General features: G+C 40.1%; 1 protein-coding gene and 1 pseudogene across 1 annotated transcript; one reads left to right on the top strand and one right to left on the bottom strand.

Moving 5' to 3' along the window:
• Nucleotides 1-324: 324 nt before the first annotated feature.
• On the top strand, nucleotides 325-6,366 carry PLK2 (polo like kinase 2). Its single transcript, XM_065905553.1, has 14 exons — nucleotides 325-733; nucleotides 1,353-1,460; nucleotides 1,607-1,723; nucleotides 1,922-2,051; nucleotides 2,287-2,374; nucleotides 2,823-2,918; nucleotides 3,027-3,225; nucleotides 3,332-3,479; nucleotides 3,823-3,920; nucleotides 4,228-4,357; nucleotides 4,586-4,826; nucleotides 4,939-5,068; nucleotides 5,328-5,438; nucleotides 5,573-6,366. Exons 1-14 carry the CDS (start codon nucleotides 464-466, stop codon nucleotides 5,762-5,764), a joined length of 2,058 nt encoding a protein of 685 aa, XP_065761625.1. The 5' UTR covers nucleotides 325-463; the 3' UTR covers nucleotides 5,765-6,366.
• A 9,011-nt stretch (nucleotides 6,367-15,377) lies between these two features.
• LOC136146799 (U4 spliceosomal RNA) lies at nucleotides 15,378-15,507 on the bottom strand (annotated as a pseudogene).
• Nucleotides 15,508-18,487: the final 2,980 nt, after the last annotated feature.

The following is an 18,487-nucleotide window of genomic DNA, read 5'->3' as shown; positions in this document are numbered from 1 at the left end:
AGGCGGGGGTGGGGGGGCGAGGCGTCGGCCCCCGGGTTTCTACTTCAAACCTAGAAGTTCGGAACATTCCAAGAATGGGGTGCTGGTCACGAGGACGGCCGGACGCCTGTGTCCGCCTCCTCATCGCGGGGAACTTTTCCCCGCGGCCAGGCCACCCGCTTTCCTCACCCGGCTCGCGATCTGAAACCCAGCGGCCCTTAGCGACCTCTCGCCTGGCCCCGCGCGCTCTGGAGGCCGGTGGGCGGGGCGTCACCCGTGACGTCGCGTTCTGTTTCGATTCTCCGCCCCCTCTCAGCCCGTATATAAGACTTCGCTGGGCGTTCGCACTCGCACAAGTGGACCGAGGCGTCGGGAGAGGGAGGTTGGCATCGGCGGCGGGGGGGACCTCGAGGGCAGAGGCCGGCTCGGTCGTGTGTCCGCGCCTCGGAGGTGGTAGCCGGCAGTGTCAGGCGACGAGGCGACCATGGAGCTCTTACGGACTATCACCTACCAGCCGGCCGCCAGCACCAAGATGTGCGAGCAGGCGCTGGGCAAGGCTTGCGGCGGGGACTCGAAGAAGAAGCGGCCGCAGCCGCCCCCCGAGGAGCCGCAGGCGCCGCAGCCCCCGGCGCAGGTGCAGCCGGCGGCCCCGCACCATCATCACCACCACTCTCACTCGGGGGCCGAGATCTCGCGGATTATCGTCGACCCCACGACGGGGAAGCGCTACTGCCGCGGCAAAGTGCTGGGAAAGGTGACGAGCGGCGGGCGCCCGGCTGCCAGGCGGGAGGGGGAGGTCTGCCCGGGCGTTTCCCCCACACTCCAGCCCCTGGGCCGGGCCGGACCCGGAGTCCCCGCTCCCCCGCCGCTTCTCGAGGTCTTAGTGGTTGGATCCCGGCGCGGCGCGGGCTGCTCACCTGCCCGCCTCTGGCTTTTGTGCGCTGTCAGCGCGGAGGTCGCGTTCTCCATCCTTGACCGCGGCTCTGTCTGCCTCCTCCACGAGCCCAAAGACATTGATCTTGAGGCCAGAAGCTAGGGTTTGCTACACCAGACCTAGCGCTCCAGATACCCCTCCACCCCCACCCCAGAGAATCTTCTTGACACGTCTCTTCAGACCCTGTTTTATCTCCCCGACCCCCAGCCCCGCTCCGTAAAGCTGCTCTTTGTAAAAGGAGAAGGGGCACCGTTTTAACTTAACTGTTGTTAGGAGTGATTTCCTTCCGTGAAGGAGCTTTTTAAAAAAGTAGATCGCGTCCCTCTGCCTACTCTTCCTCCTCATATTTTTGTTTTTCTTTCTCATTTATTTATTTAAAAAAATCTGCCGTCCATGTTCCTGCCATTCTCAATTCCCTCTCGGCTTTGTTTCCTTTCAGGGTGGCTTTGCAAAATGCTACGAGATGACAGATTTGACAAACAACAAAGTCTACGCTGCAAAAATTATTCCTCACAGCAGAGTAGCCAAACCTCATCAAAGGGAAAAGGTGTGTATGACTGTTGAGTAAAATATTTTCTTTGTGTGCAGAGATGGCCCTTCCCTGTTAGGAACATGTCTTCTGCATGTGTAAGCAGCTGGCTTTGCAGAGGTGAAGGAGGCTACTAATAAGACTGATCTTGCTTTTCCTTTTAGATTGACAAAGAAATAGAGCTTCACAGAATTCTCCATCATAAGCACGTCGTACAGTTTTACCACTACTTCGAGGACAAAGAAAACATTTACATTCTTTTGGAATATTGCAGTAGAAGGGTAAGTCTTCACTCATCAGAGTGCGTGTTCTTCCTGCATACTGACCTGGCATTCAAATTGCACTTTATCTGGGACTCTGATTGTGGACACAATTATAATATGGCAGTATTACCTTTCATCGCGCATCCTGCATAAGGAAACTACTGATTTTGGCAACTTTGTTTGACAGATTCTCTTTTTTCCTTCTCCTCCTCCCAGTCCATGGCTCATATCTTGAAAGCAAGGAAGGTGTTGACAGAGCCAGAAGTCCGATATTACCTCAGGCAGATTGTGTCTGGACTAAAGTACCTTCACGAACAAGAAATCTTGCATAGAGATCTCAAACTAGGTGAGCTTTTCACCCCAAACCCTGACTTTTGTGTCAGAGAGGTGTGTGCCCTCTCCCTTTTCTTACATAGTTAATGTTCTTAGTTGGGATCTAGCCAATGCAGTGTTGCTTCTGAATGATGGCTCTCCTATTAAGCAGCTGGCTGCCTGCCTCTCGAGTGGATGGATGTGTGTGTACTTGGTTAGAATATTTTTTCAAGAGAATTCAGACTCTTTTTTTTTTTTTTGTCATCCAGGGAACTTTTTTATTAATGAAGCCATGGAACTAAAAGTTGGGGACTTTGGTTTGGCAGCCAGGCTGGAACCCTTGGAACACAGGAGAAGGTAAGAGTCAGACGGATACATCTTAACTAGGGTTTTGTGGAGATCAAACATGCTGTTTATATCTTCCAATTAATGTTTCAAAGGTTAGTTGATATTAAAATGTGTAAACTGCTACAATGTTAATTGAAGGAAACAGTGCCACTGTGGCCTAGGCAGAGTATCTTCTGCCCATAAGTTGATGAAACAAATCTTATATTTGCCTGAAATGTATAAAAATGTCCTGTTGTACCTGGTCTCAGTTGGCTTAAAGCACTTGGTCATGTGGCCGAAAACAATTGTACATGCATTAAAAAAACTTACCAGGTCACTTGGTGAAATGTCAGTTGTTCATATGCCAAAAATCAAAAGTCAAATGTTTCCAAATAGAAATTCAGCATAGCTTACCCAGAGAACTACGTTTAAACAAGAGGCGAGTCCCTAGTGAAATCTTTGTATTTTGTTCTTCCAGGACGATATGTGGTACCCCAAATTATCTTTCTCCTGAAGTCCTCAACAAACAGGGACACGGCTGTGAATCAGACATTTGGGCCTTAGGCTGTGTAATGTAAGTAAATGCACTAAAATAATAAAAAATCAGACTTAGGTGTAGATTTAGCACTGGAAAAGAATTGTTTTATGATGGTTCCTTAAAGAGGTGTTTTCCTGTGTACAGGTATACAATGTTACTAGGAAGACCTCCATTTGAAACTACAAATCTGAAAGAAACTTACAGATGTATAAGAGAAGCAAGGTATACAATGCCCTCTTCATTGCTGGCTCCTGCTAAGCACTTAATAGCTAGCATGTTGTCCAAAAATCCAGAAGATCGTCCCAGTTTGGATGACATCATTCGACATGATTTCTTTTTGCAGGTTGGTGCGGTTTTTTTGTTTTTTGTTTTTTTTGCATCTTTTTGTTACATGCTCTTGATCCTAATTTCCCAACAGGTTACTGAAAGACTTTTCTTATGCTTCACAGGGCTTCACTCCAGATAGACTCTCTTCTAGCTGTTGTCACACAGTTCCAGATTTCCACTTGTCAAGCCCAGCTAAGAATTTCTTTAAGAAGGCAGCTGCTGCTCTTTTTGGTGGCAAAAAAGACAAAGCAAGATATATTGACACACATAGTAAGTTATAAGACTTTTTCTGTATCCAGTATTATATATATAAAGTTGATAAGTTAGTTGAAAGAGGCTTTCATGTTAACATAATCTGGCCAGTATGTTAGTAAACTGTTGAACTTTTGGTAGCATAATAAATCTAAACTGCAAACTGTAGTTGATAGTTTTGTTTCAGATGCATTAAAGTGCGCTTCTTGGATAATTGCAGCTGATGGCAAAGATAAAACTGTTGGTTTTGCCTTGAATGCTCTTAAGCTGATTATTAACGCAAAAGGAGGAAATATGGCTTGCTCTGTTTCTATCTTGTTTGGATAGAATAATGCTCATAATCCTTTTTCTTGATTTACAGATAAAGTATCTAAAGAAGATGAAGAAATTTACAAGCTTAGGCATGATTTGAAAAAGACTTCGATAACTCAGCAACCCAGCAAACACAGGACAGATGAGGTATGCTAGAGAAGAATAAAGTAGTTATAAACACTTTATATCATTTCCATTCTTTGTTAATTATCACTTGGACCATGATATGTTTACTTAAAAGTTTTTTTCCTCGGACCCTTTAAAAGGAAAGATTTTATCTCTTAGTTTAACAATGCATGCAGTTGAGTTAACAGAAATATCTTTTACTTGGCTTGTGTCCATTGCTTTTTGATAAGCTTTCCTAGTAATTGCTATAATCTCATCTTAAACTAGAATTACCAACTTTAGATGAATTTTACATGCTTGACTATCACCTGGCTCTTCTCTCTTCTAGGAACTCCAGCCACCTACCACTACAGTTGCCAGATCTGGAACACCCGCAGTGGAAAACAAGCAGCAGATTGGAGATGCTATTCGGATGATAGTCAGAGGAACTCTTGGCAGCTGCAGCAGTAGCAGTGAATGTAAGTTGTCAATCACATTTTAAACAGTGACACTCTAAATGCCAGTGTTCAGCACTAAGCAGCTGAAGTCAGCTTGGTTTTTGGCCTGATTTAACATAGAAGAAGCAACGTAGAGGATTGGAGCAATTTTGGGTCCTCCATCCTTAGAATTAGTGGACGGAGACCTTGCACCTGCCATAGCCTGAGGTCTTGTTGTTAATGATTTTATAACTTCCTCTGACTTTTTAGGCCTTGAGGACAGTACCATGGGAAGTGTGGCAGACACGGTGGCAAGAGTCCTTCGAGGGTGTCTAGAAAACATGCCAGAAGCGGACTGCATCCCCAAAGAGCAGCTGAGCACGTCCTTTCAGTGGGTCACCAAATGGGTCGACTACTCTAACAAATATGGCTTTGGGTACCAGCTCTCAGACCACACCGTAGGAGTCCTTTTCAACAACGGTGCTCACATGAGCCTCCTTCCAGACAAAAAGTAAGTGTGTTCAGCTAAGGAAGCCTTCTCACTTCTTCACTTTTGCCCTAAAGAAGTCTGAGAACAGTGACTGACTTTTCCTGTTTCTTTTTCTTCTCTCCCTGTTCTTCAGAACAGTTCACTATTATGCAGAGCTTGGCCAGTGCTCTGTTTTCCCGGCCACAGATGCCCCCGAACAATTCATTAGTCAAGTGACGGTGCTGAAGTACTTCTCCCATTACATGGAGGAGAACCTCATGGACGTAAGTTACCCTCGCTTTCAGGAAGTGATGTTTGAAGTGTGGCCCCCAGACCCGTAGCATCTCTATAGTCTCAGTGCTTTTAGAAGTACAGCATCTCGTGTTCCACCCTCAGTCTATGCCTCAGGATCTCTGGGTTGGTGGGGCAGGAACCTCCAGGCCATTCTGGCCCTTGCTTAAGGTTGAGAGGCATTTGCTTAGAAAAACTGAGTGCACACACTGTGAAGTCTTCCTAGGCACTAACTCTCCCAATCTCTCTCAGGGTGGAGATCTGCCTAGTGTTACTGATGTTCGAAGACCTCGGCTCTACCTCCTTCAGTGGCTAAAATCTGATAAGGCCTTAATGATGCTCTTCAATGATGGCACCTTTCAGGTAAGTGAACTCTTTAAGAAAGCACATGTTTAGTTCCTAAGAAATGATTTTTACATAGCCAGTTCAATTATTGAGAAAACTCTTCATATTTTGACTATTCAGAGATGCCTAATATCTATGTCTACTTTTTAAAGGTGAATTTCTACCATGATCATACAAAAATAATCATCTGTAGTCAAAATGAAGAATACCTTCTCACCTACATCAATGAGGACAGGATATCTACAACTTTTAGACTGACAACTCTGCTGATGTCTGGCTGTTCGTTAGAATTAAAAAATCGAATGGAATATGCTCTGAACATGCTCTTACAGAGGTGTAACTAAGGATTTCTTGAATGGACCCTATGGGACTCCTCTTTTCCACTGTGAGATCTACATGGAAGTCAATAGAATGATCTACAGCACGTTGAAGAAGATGGACAGGTGGTGGTACGAAAACAATTCCTCTGTGGCCCACTGGACCTGGTGGAACCCAGACCAGGTTGAGGTACACAGTCCTGAACTTTGGACGAACACGCTGAGAATGAACCCGAATGCAGTTTTCCTTGACATACCTGTTTCTAAAGGCTTTTCAGACAATTTTGCAGAAAGGTGCATTGACTCTTAACTTCTCTCTGTGGAGAGTGCTTCGGACAGAGGACTTGGAGCTGTGAATATACTTCCTGAAGGGGAGGGAAAGGGAGGACGCTCCCATGTTGTTTAAAGGCTATAATTGGAGCAGCTTTTGGCTGCTTAACTGTGAACTATGGCCATATATATATTTTTTTTGTTTTGTTAATTTTTGAAGACACTTGTGGCTGGAAAAGTGCATTCCTTGTTAATAAACTTTTTATTTATTACAGCCCAAAGAGCAGTATTTATTATCAATTTTTTTTTATGTTGACCATTTTAAACTGTTGGCAATAAAGAGTATGAAAAAGCAGAAACAGTGGTCTCCTGTCTTTGGTATGACACCAGCACTGCCAAGAATCATGGATTCTTGGCACCCTTTGGCGTGACATTGAGTGTAGAAACAGGCTAGAAACTTAGAACTTTAATTATTCCAGTAATAGTTTCTAGGAATCTTTATTTAATACCTGAAGTGAAGTCATATACTCTCTGAGTAGGTCTGGCTTGAGAAGAGAAGAGTATAACAAAACTATCGCTCTTAGATCACAACCAAAATCAAGGCCTCCTGCTATGCAAAAGCAATTTCTCTCTTGAGTATTTCCCCAGGACTTGTTTAGCTTGGGGTTGAAGGCTAGAGTAATCTTGTATAAACAGACCTTTGTTATTAAGGGTCAATAGGTTAAGGAAGTTCTATCTTTTTTTTCAAAAAAACTGTATTTATTTGGCTGTGTCTGGTCTTAGTTGCAGCATGCAGGATCCTTGTGTCATGAGGGACCTTTCATCGTGGCACACGAACTCTCTAGCTGTGGCATGAGCTCAATAGTTGGGGCATACAGGTGTAGTTGCTGTGTGGCATGTGGGATCTTAGTTCCCCAATCAGGGATCAAATCTGCGTCCCTTGCATTGCAAGGCGTATTCTTAACCACTGGACCACCAGGAAGTGCCAGAAGTTTATCTTACTATGGGCAAAACTCTTTAATACTTGCACCACCTAAATGTATAGCTTAGTTCAAACCATCCTAAACACTTCCATTGCCGCCAGAAGTGAGACATACTTTGTAAATAGCTCATTTTATTTTCCTTTTGGTGCATGGAGGTTGAAGAAGGGTATGAGTACTGAGCTATGGTTTTAAGCCCATCTTTAAACTATCAGATTATCCAAGAGGTAAATCTGAGATGGTTTTCTTTTTCAGTGGGATCTCTTATTTGACAGGTGTATGAAGCTGCTCATCCTGTTTACTCTGAACTTACAGTGACCTGTATAAAGTGTAAATACTTTTTTTGTTCACTTGTAATCCTACTATAAGGAAGATACTGTCCTGAGAAAAACAGTACTCTCTGATGTATTAAGCTCTCTTTGCACAGGGCTCCTTTACAGAGTAGTGCAGAGATGATGGTTGTAGTTTTCTGAAGTTTTTCTAAAATTATTACAAACTGCACCTTACATGCTTCATTAATAAACATCAAATCTAGAGAACTGTTTATGGATATTTCGCAGTTACTAGATTAACTCCTGTTGACTGGAGTCCTCTGACCAGGTACACAACTTAAGTCTTTGTTAAATGGTAATAGCTGAAGAAAATAGTAATAGCTGAAGAAAACTGGATAATTATACTAATAACTGGGTGTGGAAAAGTAGAATCTATTATTATCTGTGAGCAGAGATATAAAAAAATAGTTTCAAACAGTAAAAAATGTGCTTTCATTTTGAATTTTCTAGAGATAGATTGCGTATTACTTCATTTCAAAATTGTGTACTTACCCATTCTTGTATGTACTGAGCATCTGTGCATGTTCAGTCACTCAGCCATGTCTGACTCTTCGCGACCCCATGAAATGTAACCTGCCAGGCTCCTCTGTCCTTGGACTTTTCCAGGCAAGAATACTGGAGTGAGTTGCCATTTCCTACTCCAGGGGGATCTTGCTGACCAGGGATCGAACCCACATCTCTCTCATCTCCTGCACTGGCGGGTGGGGTCTTTACCACTGTGCTACTGAGGATCAACTGTCTGCCAAATCCTCGGCCTGGCATTGGAGATGCCCAGTGAGCCCAAGCCTCTCCCTGCCCTCGAGGAAGTCCCAGCAGAGTGGAGGAGACAGTGCATTTACCTGGCAGTCTGATAAGTGCTGTGATATTATGATAAAAGTATGCACTGGGTGTCGTGGGAACCAAGAACAGGAATCACGGGGCATCAGCCATAGGCGTAGGGTGGACTCAGAGAATAGATTTCAGAGAAGGAAATTCTTCTTTATTGGGTTTTGAAAGATGAATGAGGGTTATATAAAGGTATGAGATGGGGAAGGGTATTATAAGCAGTGGGGTTAACATGTATAGATGTCCAAGAGTGAAAGAGTTCATAGGAGAAATGGGTAAGTATCATAGATAAAGGCTGGAAGAAACAGACCTGATGTACCCCAGGTGCCATCACAAGGCATTTATATGTAGTTACTCTAAGACTTTAAGGAAGCAAGGGACCTAGTGCATGCATGTCGAAGTCGCTTCAGTCGTGTCCAACTCTGTGAAACCTTATGGACTGTAGCCTGCCAGGCTCCTCTGTCCATGGGATTCTCCAGGCAAGAGTACTGGAGTGAGTTGACATGCTCTCCTCCAGGAGGTCTTCCTGACCCAGAGATCAAACCCATCTCTTATGTCTCTGTGTTGACAGCTGGGTTATTTACCATTGGCACCACCAGGGAAGCCCAAGTGATCTAGTATTTCAGTTTAATAAAATTCACTTTAGGGGCATAAGCAAGATGGGTGGGAAAGAAGAGAAATATGACCCAAACAATAAAGATATTACTGTTCTGATCCAGGTGAGAAAGGACTTTATGGAAAGGAGCATATAAAGAGTCAGACAGTATCTCCTTTGACTCATCTAGTTCATTTTAGTATCCCCCATACTGTGACATATGGCAATCCAATATTGAGTGAATAGATGACCGTAGATTTTGGAGGGACTTAGAAAGTTGATTTCAAGAGGATTTGGCACTTTATTGAATGTGGAGCTTGAGGAAGAATGTGGGTCTTTAGGATGACTGGCTGGGGCATTCAGTGACAGGTAGGCAGTGTACTCTGGGGTCATTAATTGAAATACCTCAGGAATCTAGAAGGAAGAGCCTGTTATTTAGGGAAATCCAGTGAGTTTAGGACATACTAAATCAACCTTGTATGAGGATGTTCAAAAAGATCGAGAAAGCAGTTGGATATACACATCTATACCTCAAGAGTGAGCAAAACTTGGGAGCAAACAGACTTTGGATGAGAGCACACAAAAATGAGTCTTTGTCATCCTTTCTATCCAGCAGCTTTTTTTTTTTTTTTTTTTTTTTAATACTGAGAACATCTATGTAAAATGTAACAGTGTTGATAAACCTTTGTAGTGAAGGAAGTAGGATAAAAAATTCCCCAATAAATTCTCCTCAAAATCAAGGACCCTGGATTCCATAAAGACAACTCCTCCCAAAACAGATGGACATGATGAACCCCTTCAGTCCTCAAGAGTGTTTCTCAGTTAGCCACCCTACATCCTGGCAATCTATAGGCTGAGATATAAGGCAATCATGAAAGATGTAAAACTTTAGTTTTTGTGCCAAGTAATAGCGAACTTCAGGTAAGTGTGGTATGACCATGGCAGTAACTCAGATTCTGAGTTATTTGACACTTATACTTTATAAAAGTAGTAAAAATGTAGTTAAAAAAAAAAAAAACAACATTCCTCCCCCATCAAGAACTGCTATTGAATATAACCTTAATGCTTTCTAGGGAGGAAGTGTCTCCAGTAAGTACACTTACTGTGTACGTTTGGAGAAAGTTTGGAATTGGTTCTAAGTTCAAATTCTTGTTCAACCTTGTCTTAGCAATGTGATCTTGGCAAACACCTAACCTCTGTTTCAGTTTCCTCACATGCAAAAGTTAAATGATGATAGAATACTTACACACCAACAGTGCTCAATAAAAACTTGCTTTTTCTGTTCCCCCTGTCTCCTTCTATACCCATCATGACAGTAACCATGGTTACCTAGAAAAGAAAATAACTGACTCATTCTGTCCCTTCCAACCTTCCTTTCTGTATCAGTCATGGTCCAGTTATGGATACAAAATTCATTTTAGACTTTCAGAGAGAAGGGATTATTTATTGGAGACTACTGGTTGTACAGATGATGGAAGGGCTCAGAAATGAACTGGGAGGTGGTTAGGCAAACAAGAATGTAGCAGCAGCAGGAAGCCACTGCCACACCTTTGGCTGGAGAGATCCAGAATACTTCAGAACTGGGCAGGTGCCGAGGTGGGGTCCCTGGCAGAACTATGGTAGAATTACGGTGATCAGAGTCTACCAGGAATTTGAAATCATGAAGCAAATGTAGATACGGCTTGAAATAATCCCTGTACACATCTGGTTTAGAAAGAGGGTAAAATATTCTGGATTCTTTCTTCTTTTTGCCTTGCAGTCTACCAGTGACCAAATAAATTGGATGTCAGGAGAAAGAATCCTGGGGAATATAGCTGCAGGAGTCATTCTTTTGTAGTAAAATGAAGCAAGAAAAGAGCAGGGATGGATCTGAGCTTTAACAGGCAAATACCTTCCTTCTTTCCTAACTTTTCTCTTCCATTAGTTTGGGAGCCCACGCCCCAACCCCCACCCCCATCCTCTCTTCCTCTTAAATCCCAAAGTAACAAGAGTGCTTAAGCGCTCTGGTTTACTAGGCAGAAGGATGTTCACTTCTAGTTCACTAGGCTAGATGTTCACTTCTAGTTCACTAGTTCACTAGTTCTAAGCTCTATTCCACTAGGCAGGGGAAGATTAGAGGAGGAACAAGATGGAGTGAGGAACCTTAAAACTGGAGTCATTCTTCCTTTAGACCTCTGTAATTTGAAGCATCAAACTTTTTATTTTTTCCACTGCAGAGATGTTAGCCTAACAGATGTGACTAAAACTGAGTAAGATACATTTTCATAAGGTATATAGATAAATCAATGTTGGTGTCTTACAGCAATTCCGTGCATGATAGTCAGTATATATTTTTAAGTCTTGGAATAAACTCTTTTAGAAACAGAAACCCACAGATTCCATTTTGTTTTTCCTTGACTTGCAAGAGATTCCAACCTATATATGCTTAGATTTGTGATTTCTTCTAGCACTTCTTTTTGCCTTATTAACTTTAGTAATGGAAAGTATCTCTCTGTTTGAATTGCCACAATTTAATTATATTAGTGAATTCAAGCTAAAAAGTTAAACTCCCATATGCAGTGTTGGAATTTAATATCACGGTTCATCAATGTTTGGAATTCAATTGAATATAATAGATCTTGCCCCTGGAATTGGCTTTATAATACAATTATATGTAAAGCAAAATTGATTTTAATGATTGAGGTACAATAACTTCATTACCAAGTTAAGGTGAAAATAATACATTTACTGCAATATCTCGACTCTGAAATACTGACTGATGAGATATTTTAACCCAACCATGCAAGTTAGAACAAATTATCTTTTTTAGGCCTGTAGCAAATTAGTTAGTACTGTAAGAAACTGGCAGCAGACCTACACGAGATAAAATCAGCACTGCCTGCCTTTGGTACCATTTTGGAATCAATGGCAGCAGAATGACCTTTAAATTTGGAATCATGTTGAATATGCAGTAAAAAATTTTAAACTGAATTAAAAAATATTTTTGCAAATGGACTATAGATGCATTCATAAATGGCAGTGAAACCAAATTGAGTTGAATGTAAGTATGAAAGTTAATATATTTTCCAAGTCCTAGTGTGTAAGAAATTACAGTTAACCTCAAAAAAAAAATCTAAGTTATATTTTTTGTTTATGATACAAAACTTGTGGCAAAAAGTCAGTTTCTCAAATAAGAAACATTTGTAGTAAAACAAAATTAAAATTGAACAAATTATAAACATATATGATGTAATAGGAAAAGTTTGGAATTTTAATCAGCTATACCAATCTTAACAAAACTGGTCAATGACGTGATGAGTGTAAGGAACATGACACTGCTTGATTCTTATTTTCCTCTTCTATAAAACAGAGTAATAATAATATTAGAGTCTATTAGCTTGAGGAATATGATATTGTTGATATTTGATCATTTTTGATCTACAACAAAATCCATTTCTTTTCATTCAAAAAAACAAGAAAGCAAAGGAAATTTTCTCCCCTTTCATTATTGTCTTTATATTTCCTTTGTTTTATATTGACATCATTTACTGAAGAGTAAATAAGAGTAGGGCTTCCCAGGGTGGGTCAGTGGTAAAGAATCGACCTACTGATGCAGGAGATGTGGGAGACATGGGTTTGCTTGCTGGGTTGGGAAGATTTCCCTGGAAGACAGCATGGCAACCCACTTCAGTGTTCTTGCCTGGAAAGTCTCACGAACAGAGGAGCCTGTACCCTATGGCTCAATCCATTGGGTCACAAAGAGCCAGATAGTACTGAGCACACGCACAAATAAGGGTATGCACAATATATGATATACACTTCAGCAAAGAGTATACCTTGTGCCTAATTAAATATTATTAGAGCTTTTCAATGATTAATTGCTTCATTCACCATGCTCCTAAGAATCAAGGATGCCCTCAAAAGTGCTGCTGCTGCTGCTGCTAAGTCGCTTCTGTCGTGTCCGACTCCGTGCGACCCCACAGACGGCAGCCCACCAGGCTCCCCCGTCCCTGGGATTCTCCAGGCAAGAACCCTGGAGTGGGTTGCCATTTCCTTCTCCAGTGCATGAAAGTGAAAAGTGAAAGTGAAGTCGCTCAGTCTTGTCAGACTCTTAGCGACCCCATGGACTGCAGCCTACCGGGCTCCTCTGTCCCTGGGATTTTCCAGGCAAGAGGACTGGAGTGGGGTGCCATTGCCTTCTCCGACCCTCAAAGTGAGAGCAATTTAATTTCCGATAACCAACAAGATTGAAGTCGTCACATAAACCATTTCCCATACTGTTAAGTCCTCTGTTGCTTCTTCTTCTTATAGTCCTTTCTCAACTATTTTCCAAAAAAAAAAAAAAAATTCCTCTACTCTGTTCTAAGGAATACAATTTTCTTTCAATATCATGAAGATTCTTTGAAAAATGCTTTCCCTGGGAAATTATTTTTGGAAATAGAGATCAAATAAGTGTAAACATTTCTTTAGATCAAAACTTATCAAGAACTTGAATGTGCTATATCCTGCATTGTGAATCTGCAGAGAGAAATAAAGTATGAAGGTTTCTCCAAATTTTTTTCCCCTGGTACACACTCTCTCTCTCTCTCTCTTTTTTTGGATTAACTTTTAAGAACAAAAGCAATGTTCTTTGGGATGTAGTTTGCCAATATATGCAGTAACTATATGTGGTAACTGAAATTTACTTTTTAAAGATCTTGAACCTGTCAGACAGATTGGGGTAGAAGCCCAGATCTTAATGGCGGTAGGACAGTATTTAGGTGAATGGAGAATTTAGCACCACCTCTATATCACAGATGTCTTAGACACAATATTACTTAGAAAATTTTCCCTCTGGAGGGAGGAACTTATGGCCTACATATCAACCAGATGACTGGGTAACTATGTCAGTTTTGCAGTATAGACATCCCATTCCTAGATAATAAGGAGAGCCCTACAGTTGACTTTTGCCCATTTCTATTTCTTTACAATAAATTTTTAGTCTATGTTCACTATGATTTGCAAAAGACGTTTTGGTTTGGGAAGAGAACATGCTGGTAATTCTTTACACTGGATAGCAACAGTTGTGAAAGATGTAAAGCATCTTCCTCCTTATGCTGCCTCCTGTGAAGGAGCTCCTGAACAAAGCATTTGGACTTATCATACTGAATGCATTAGGGCAAGATTTATTAATTAAACTTAATTGTGAGATCATTATAGAGGGCAAGATTTAATTGACTTATTTTAATAGTGTGATAAGGAAAGGAGATATATGTTCAGAATGGATATAGAAACTCAATTCTGGTTTATCAAGAAACTCTAATTGAATAAATCTCATGCTGCTCCCAGAAACATAATTTTTTAGTTCCAATCCAAATGAAGAAGGTCCTTCAATGTCCACTATATGATGTGAAACCCACTACTCTCATGTTACTGCACCTTTAATTTCCATTTCTTTTCCAATGGAAGATAGGTTAGGATTTTTCGATATTGTTGGTGTCTGTGACCTTATTTTTATGCCTCGTTAAGTAGAGCAGCAGAAAAACTGAATCCAGGTTGTACAAATTTATATGAATCCTGCTACATATCATATGCTTTTTCTTTTTAACTTTACCTGCTTATTAAGATGACTATGACAATGAAGGTAAAAAATATTAATGACAGTCAATGACACAGGTACCATCTGGTAATTAAGAAGGAACGAAACATATTTGGAAAAGATATGGTTTCTCTAATGACTAATCTTTTACAGACTCATAATCAATTACTTGTCATTTCAACTAGGAGGCATAGGGTGGTATTAAACAATGATGTGATATCATCCTGGCTTTAAAATAGAACAACTGCAAATAGAAATATAGAGTCCTTGTTCCAGATAAAAGTGATTTCCTTCAATTCAGGTGGATATGACTGGAAAAATAATTTGTCTGGAAAAATGAATGAATTTGAAATATACTTTGAGAGTAATAGATCTCATCGATTTTAAAATATTTATTCCGTGAAGTGTGGTGAAACTCTTATGGAAATAAGAGTTTAAATATATACACCTCAGCTTCTTTGGTCAATATTAGCTGAACTGTTGATACCAACTAAACATATTAAGATGTCATAATTATTTATCTAGGAAAGGAAGTTGTAAAATAATGTTCTTCTGAGTCCCTAGATACATCAAAAGAATTTCATCTTGAACTTAGTAACATTGTCAATTTAGTGACACATTTAGAATTGCAATTATATTGGTACATTTTATGGGCTAAGAAAAACTAAGAATGCACTTTATATCAGGCATATAACAGCTGGTTTGCTTTAGTGACATAAATACTACACTGAATGGACTGCATAGCAATTTTAATTTTTCATCATGGTTTCCCAGATTCTAATTAGCTTTTCTCTTAGCATTCATGGTAGAAGACTGACATAATACAGTTTCCTGAAGCTCTCCTTTTACTTTAATAGGCAGAAGAACAAAAATAGGAATTAAGATTGAGAGTCATGACAACAACAAAAATGAAACTTTTATTTCATTATGTAAAGATTTTAAGAATTAACGGTCAAAAGAAACATTCAGAAAAATCTTTGGGTTATATCAATATTTTATTGAAAAATCTAAAAATTTGTGTTTTGAAAAATACAGATATTACAGGTCACATCACAATATTTCAAATTCCTGTAAAGAAAGTTGACCTGAGTCCTTGTTCTTCACTCTAATAGTTTAGCACCAAAACAGCCAAAGTAACATTTTTTTTCAATTAGCAATAATTGCGCCTTGGATAAACCTCATTGGCTACGATACTGCCACTCCGCAAAGCTCAAAGTAACATTTTTTAAAGTATCATTTATTTCAGTTACACAGACATGGTCTTAATTTCTCTACATATTTTGATGACTTTTTTTTCGGTGAAACTCTATGAGGTTTACAGAAAAAATATTAGATATATTAATGTTATTTACCTAGTGTCATTGCTACAGTACCAGTCAGATATTAAAGCATAATAAGCATCTATAGGCACAAGTTTCTTCTCAATTTGAAGGAATTTTAGGTCAATAAAGTAGACAGAATCTCAATGATTGCTCATATTCCAATCTATGGACACTGTTGAAGTTACTGTGGATTGTTTTCCAGACATTGTGTGCTTGTTTTAAGTGGGTGTGAGATGAGTGAGTGGCTAGTCTCCTGACAGTCTAATGGAAAAGCATGGGTCACTTTAGAGATTAAAGCAAAACAACACAAAATGCACAAGCCGAACCAAAGTGTCCAAAAACTTAGGGCAGATGTCATGAGGAAAATGAACATTTTTGAGCACTTTGAGATAGTGAAAGTGTTAGTTGCTCCGTTATATTCAACTCTTTGTGACCCCATAGACTGCAGTCCACCAGGCTCCTCTGTCCTTGGAATTCTCCAGGCAAGAATATAGGAGTGGGCTGCCATTCCCTCCTCCAGGGGATCTTCCTGACCCAGGGATTGAACCTGCATTACAGGCAGTTTACTTTGAGCTAGGATTCCCTGTGTTTAAGAAAACAAAACCTTTTGAGAAATAAATCATTTTGGGTTTTTTTTTAATTTGGTTTCGTTTTCTTAGGGGTAGACCCTGTTTATTAGGACTAAGTGAAGCACTTAGATGTTTAAAAGACAGGTCTCTAAAAGACAAGTATTTATTTTTTAGAAGGCTTTTTGCAGTATATTAATTCATTGTCTTCCTGAAAACAGGATAGAAAAGCTAAGCGATACTAACCCATTTAGAAAAAAAATTAGTTCTTATGAAATAGTCAATATTGTAGGATATCACTCATGAACATCCTGATTTGTGATGGAATCTTTCAGAAAAATGATTCTATTATCATTTCAAGGTCAACTTTGACAACCAATAGCACCTTTATGGAAAGCTTTTGGTTAGTTCAGGTGCTTTAGACAACCTGATCCAGTGTAAACGTTTGTACTTCTTATCTAAAAATGGCTTCTTAAGAATAAACACACCATATCAAATTTGCAAGCCATAGGTGTCTCTCTGGCTTAATAGTTTTATCCCCAGTGACTCTGGGCTGTTAGCATCATTCATTAGGAAGACTTCATGTGTCTGGTTGCTATACCCCCGCTCTTCTCAGTGATATTACACATCCTTTAGTTTCCCTGAGTGGGAGGCACGCCGGCCTGACTAATGAAAGCTGTCACTGCGATGCGACAGGTCACCAGGGTCAGCAACACTGTTGTGTCATTGCTAGATTATGGTGCAAAATGGTACTTTTAGTGTTGAAGTAAAACCTGATTCATCATCTTATACTTTTTTTCTGAGGAAGCGCTTTAAAAACATGTTATTGCTCATGTGCAGCTAAAAAACAGAGTAATGAAGTCTCAGGTGGAGGATATAAGATAATGAAATGTTGGTCTTTAGCAGTGGACCATAAAATGGCAAAATCTGTAAAACTGGAAAGTCCATTTACTGCTGAGGCACTTAATGTGAATAAGAAAGAAATTGTAATAATAATAATAATACAAATTTTGATGAATTCAATATGGCAAGGCTCTTTGGTAAAACCTTAATTTCTGTTTAAAAATCACATTTAAATGTACTGAATCAAAATTTATATTTCTATTTCTAGAGCATCATTTTGAAATAATCTCTTTCATGTATTTTAGAACCATTGGTTCCTTAATTCTAGAAATGTCATTGGGTGACAAATATTACCTTTGCCATTTTAAAGACAGAGAAATCAATCGTTAGAAAAGTTAATTTGTTCGTTGTTGCAGAGTCAGTGGTAAATAGAACCTGAAGACAGAGATTTCAAATAAAGTTCATCTCTTTGTTCACTTCATTCAACATTGTAGAGAGACCATACTGGTGAATCTGTTGGGAGAAGCAAAACTTAGAGATGACTCTTCCCAGCAGCTTTGGAGCTCACTTTTTTCAGAAGCTTGACCAGAACTGGAGAGGCAGCACTTGGCTGTGGCAGGGGAAGTGGCCTGTCGTCAGGAACATTGGTATTGGTAACCAGACTCTCATATACATGTGTGCATGTATTCTATAATCATTCTCTTCAGAATGTCCTGCTACAATCTGCCTACTATTTTGGCCTTGAATATAAAATCTTTTAGACCACACTTATATTTTATTTCTTTTTTAAATATGTATTTGTTTACTTGGCTGTGTCTGGTCTTAGTTCCGTCACGCAGGATTTTTCGCTGTGGCACGTGGACCCATTAGTTTTAGCACACAGGCTTGGTTGCTCCAACCGGGGATTAAACCTGTGTCCCCTGCATTCCAACGCGGATTCTAAGCCACTTTACCACCAGGAATGTCCCCCATACCCGTATCTTCCTCTTTCTATTAGAAATCGCTGGGAATGCTCCCAGCCGTGAAAAGCAACAATAAATGTTTCTTATCGATAGATCCTTATAAATGTCAGAAGCATGAAATAAAGCAAACAAGCAAAAAACAATGATTAGGCTTGGGTAATAGCCCTGTCGAGCCCTGTTCTGACACCTACATGGCTACTACGTGTAGACCTGTTTTCCTTGGATTATGTCCTAAACCTATGTATTAACTTTGAATGTAATTACAATGTCAACTTACTTTTTTGGTCAGAGACAATTATATGCTGTATTAAGGAGATAAACTCAGGTCTTGCTAATCACAGTGTGACATACTCCTGATAATGAACCGTGAGCCCACGTATAATGAAAACGTGAGAATCAAAGATGTCAAAAGTGGATGAGACACATTTAAAACACTATTTATTGGAGAGTTAGTCTACAAAGGACGTTGTCAAGGGGTTAAATTCAGTTTGTGTTTTC

Source organism: Muntiacus reevesi, chromosome 14 (genome assembly GCF_963930625.1).
Source record: "Muntiacus reevesi chromosome 14, mMunRee1.1, whole genome shotgun sequence".
Taxonomy (NCBI): Eukaryota; Metazoa; Chordata; class Mammalia; order Artiodactyla; family Cervidae; genus Muntiacus; species Muntiacus reevesi.
This window is presented reverse-complemented; position numbering and strand designations above follow the sequence as displayed.

What these genes read in the sequence shown, in the direction of transcription:
- PLK2 (XM_065905553.1), top strand. Translation starts at nt 464, where the DNA reads ATGGAGCTCTTACGGACTATCACCTACCAGCCGGCCGCCAGCACCAAG. An exon ending in CCCTTGGAACACAGGAGAAG is followed by an intron (nt 2,375 to 2,822) that starts GTAAGAGTCAGA and finishes TTGTTCTTCCAG; the next exon opens with GACGATATGTGGTACCCCAA. An exon ending in TGGGCCTTAGGCTGTGTAAT is followed by an intron (nt 2,919 to 3,026) that starts GTAAGTAAATGC and finishes TCCTGTGTACAG; the next exon opens with GTATACAATGTTACTAGGAA.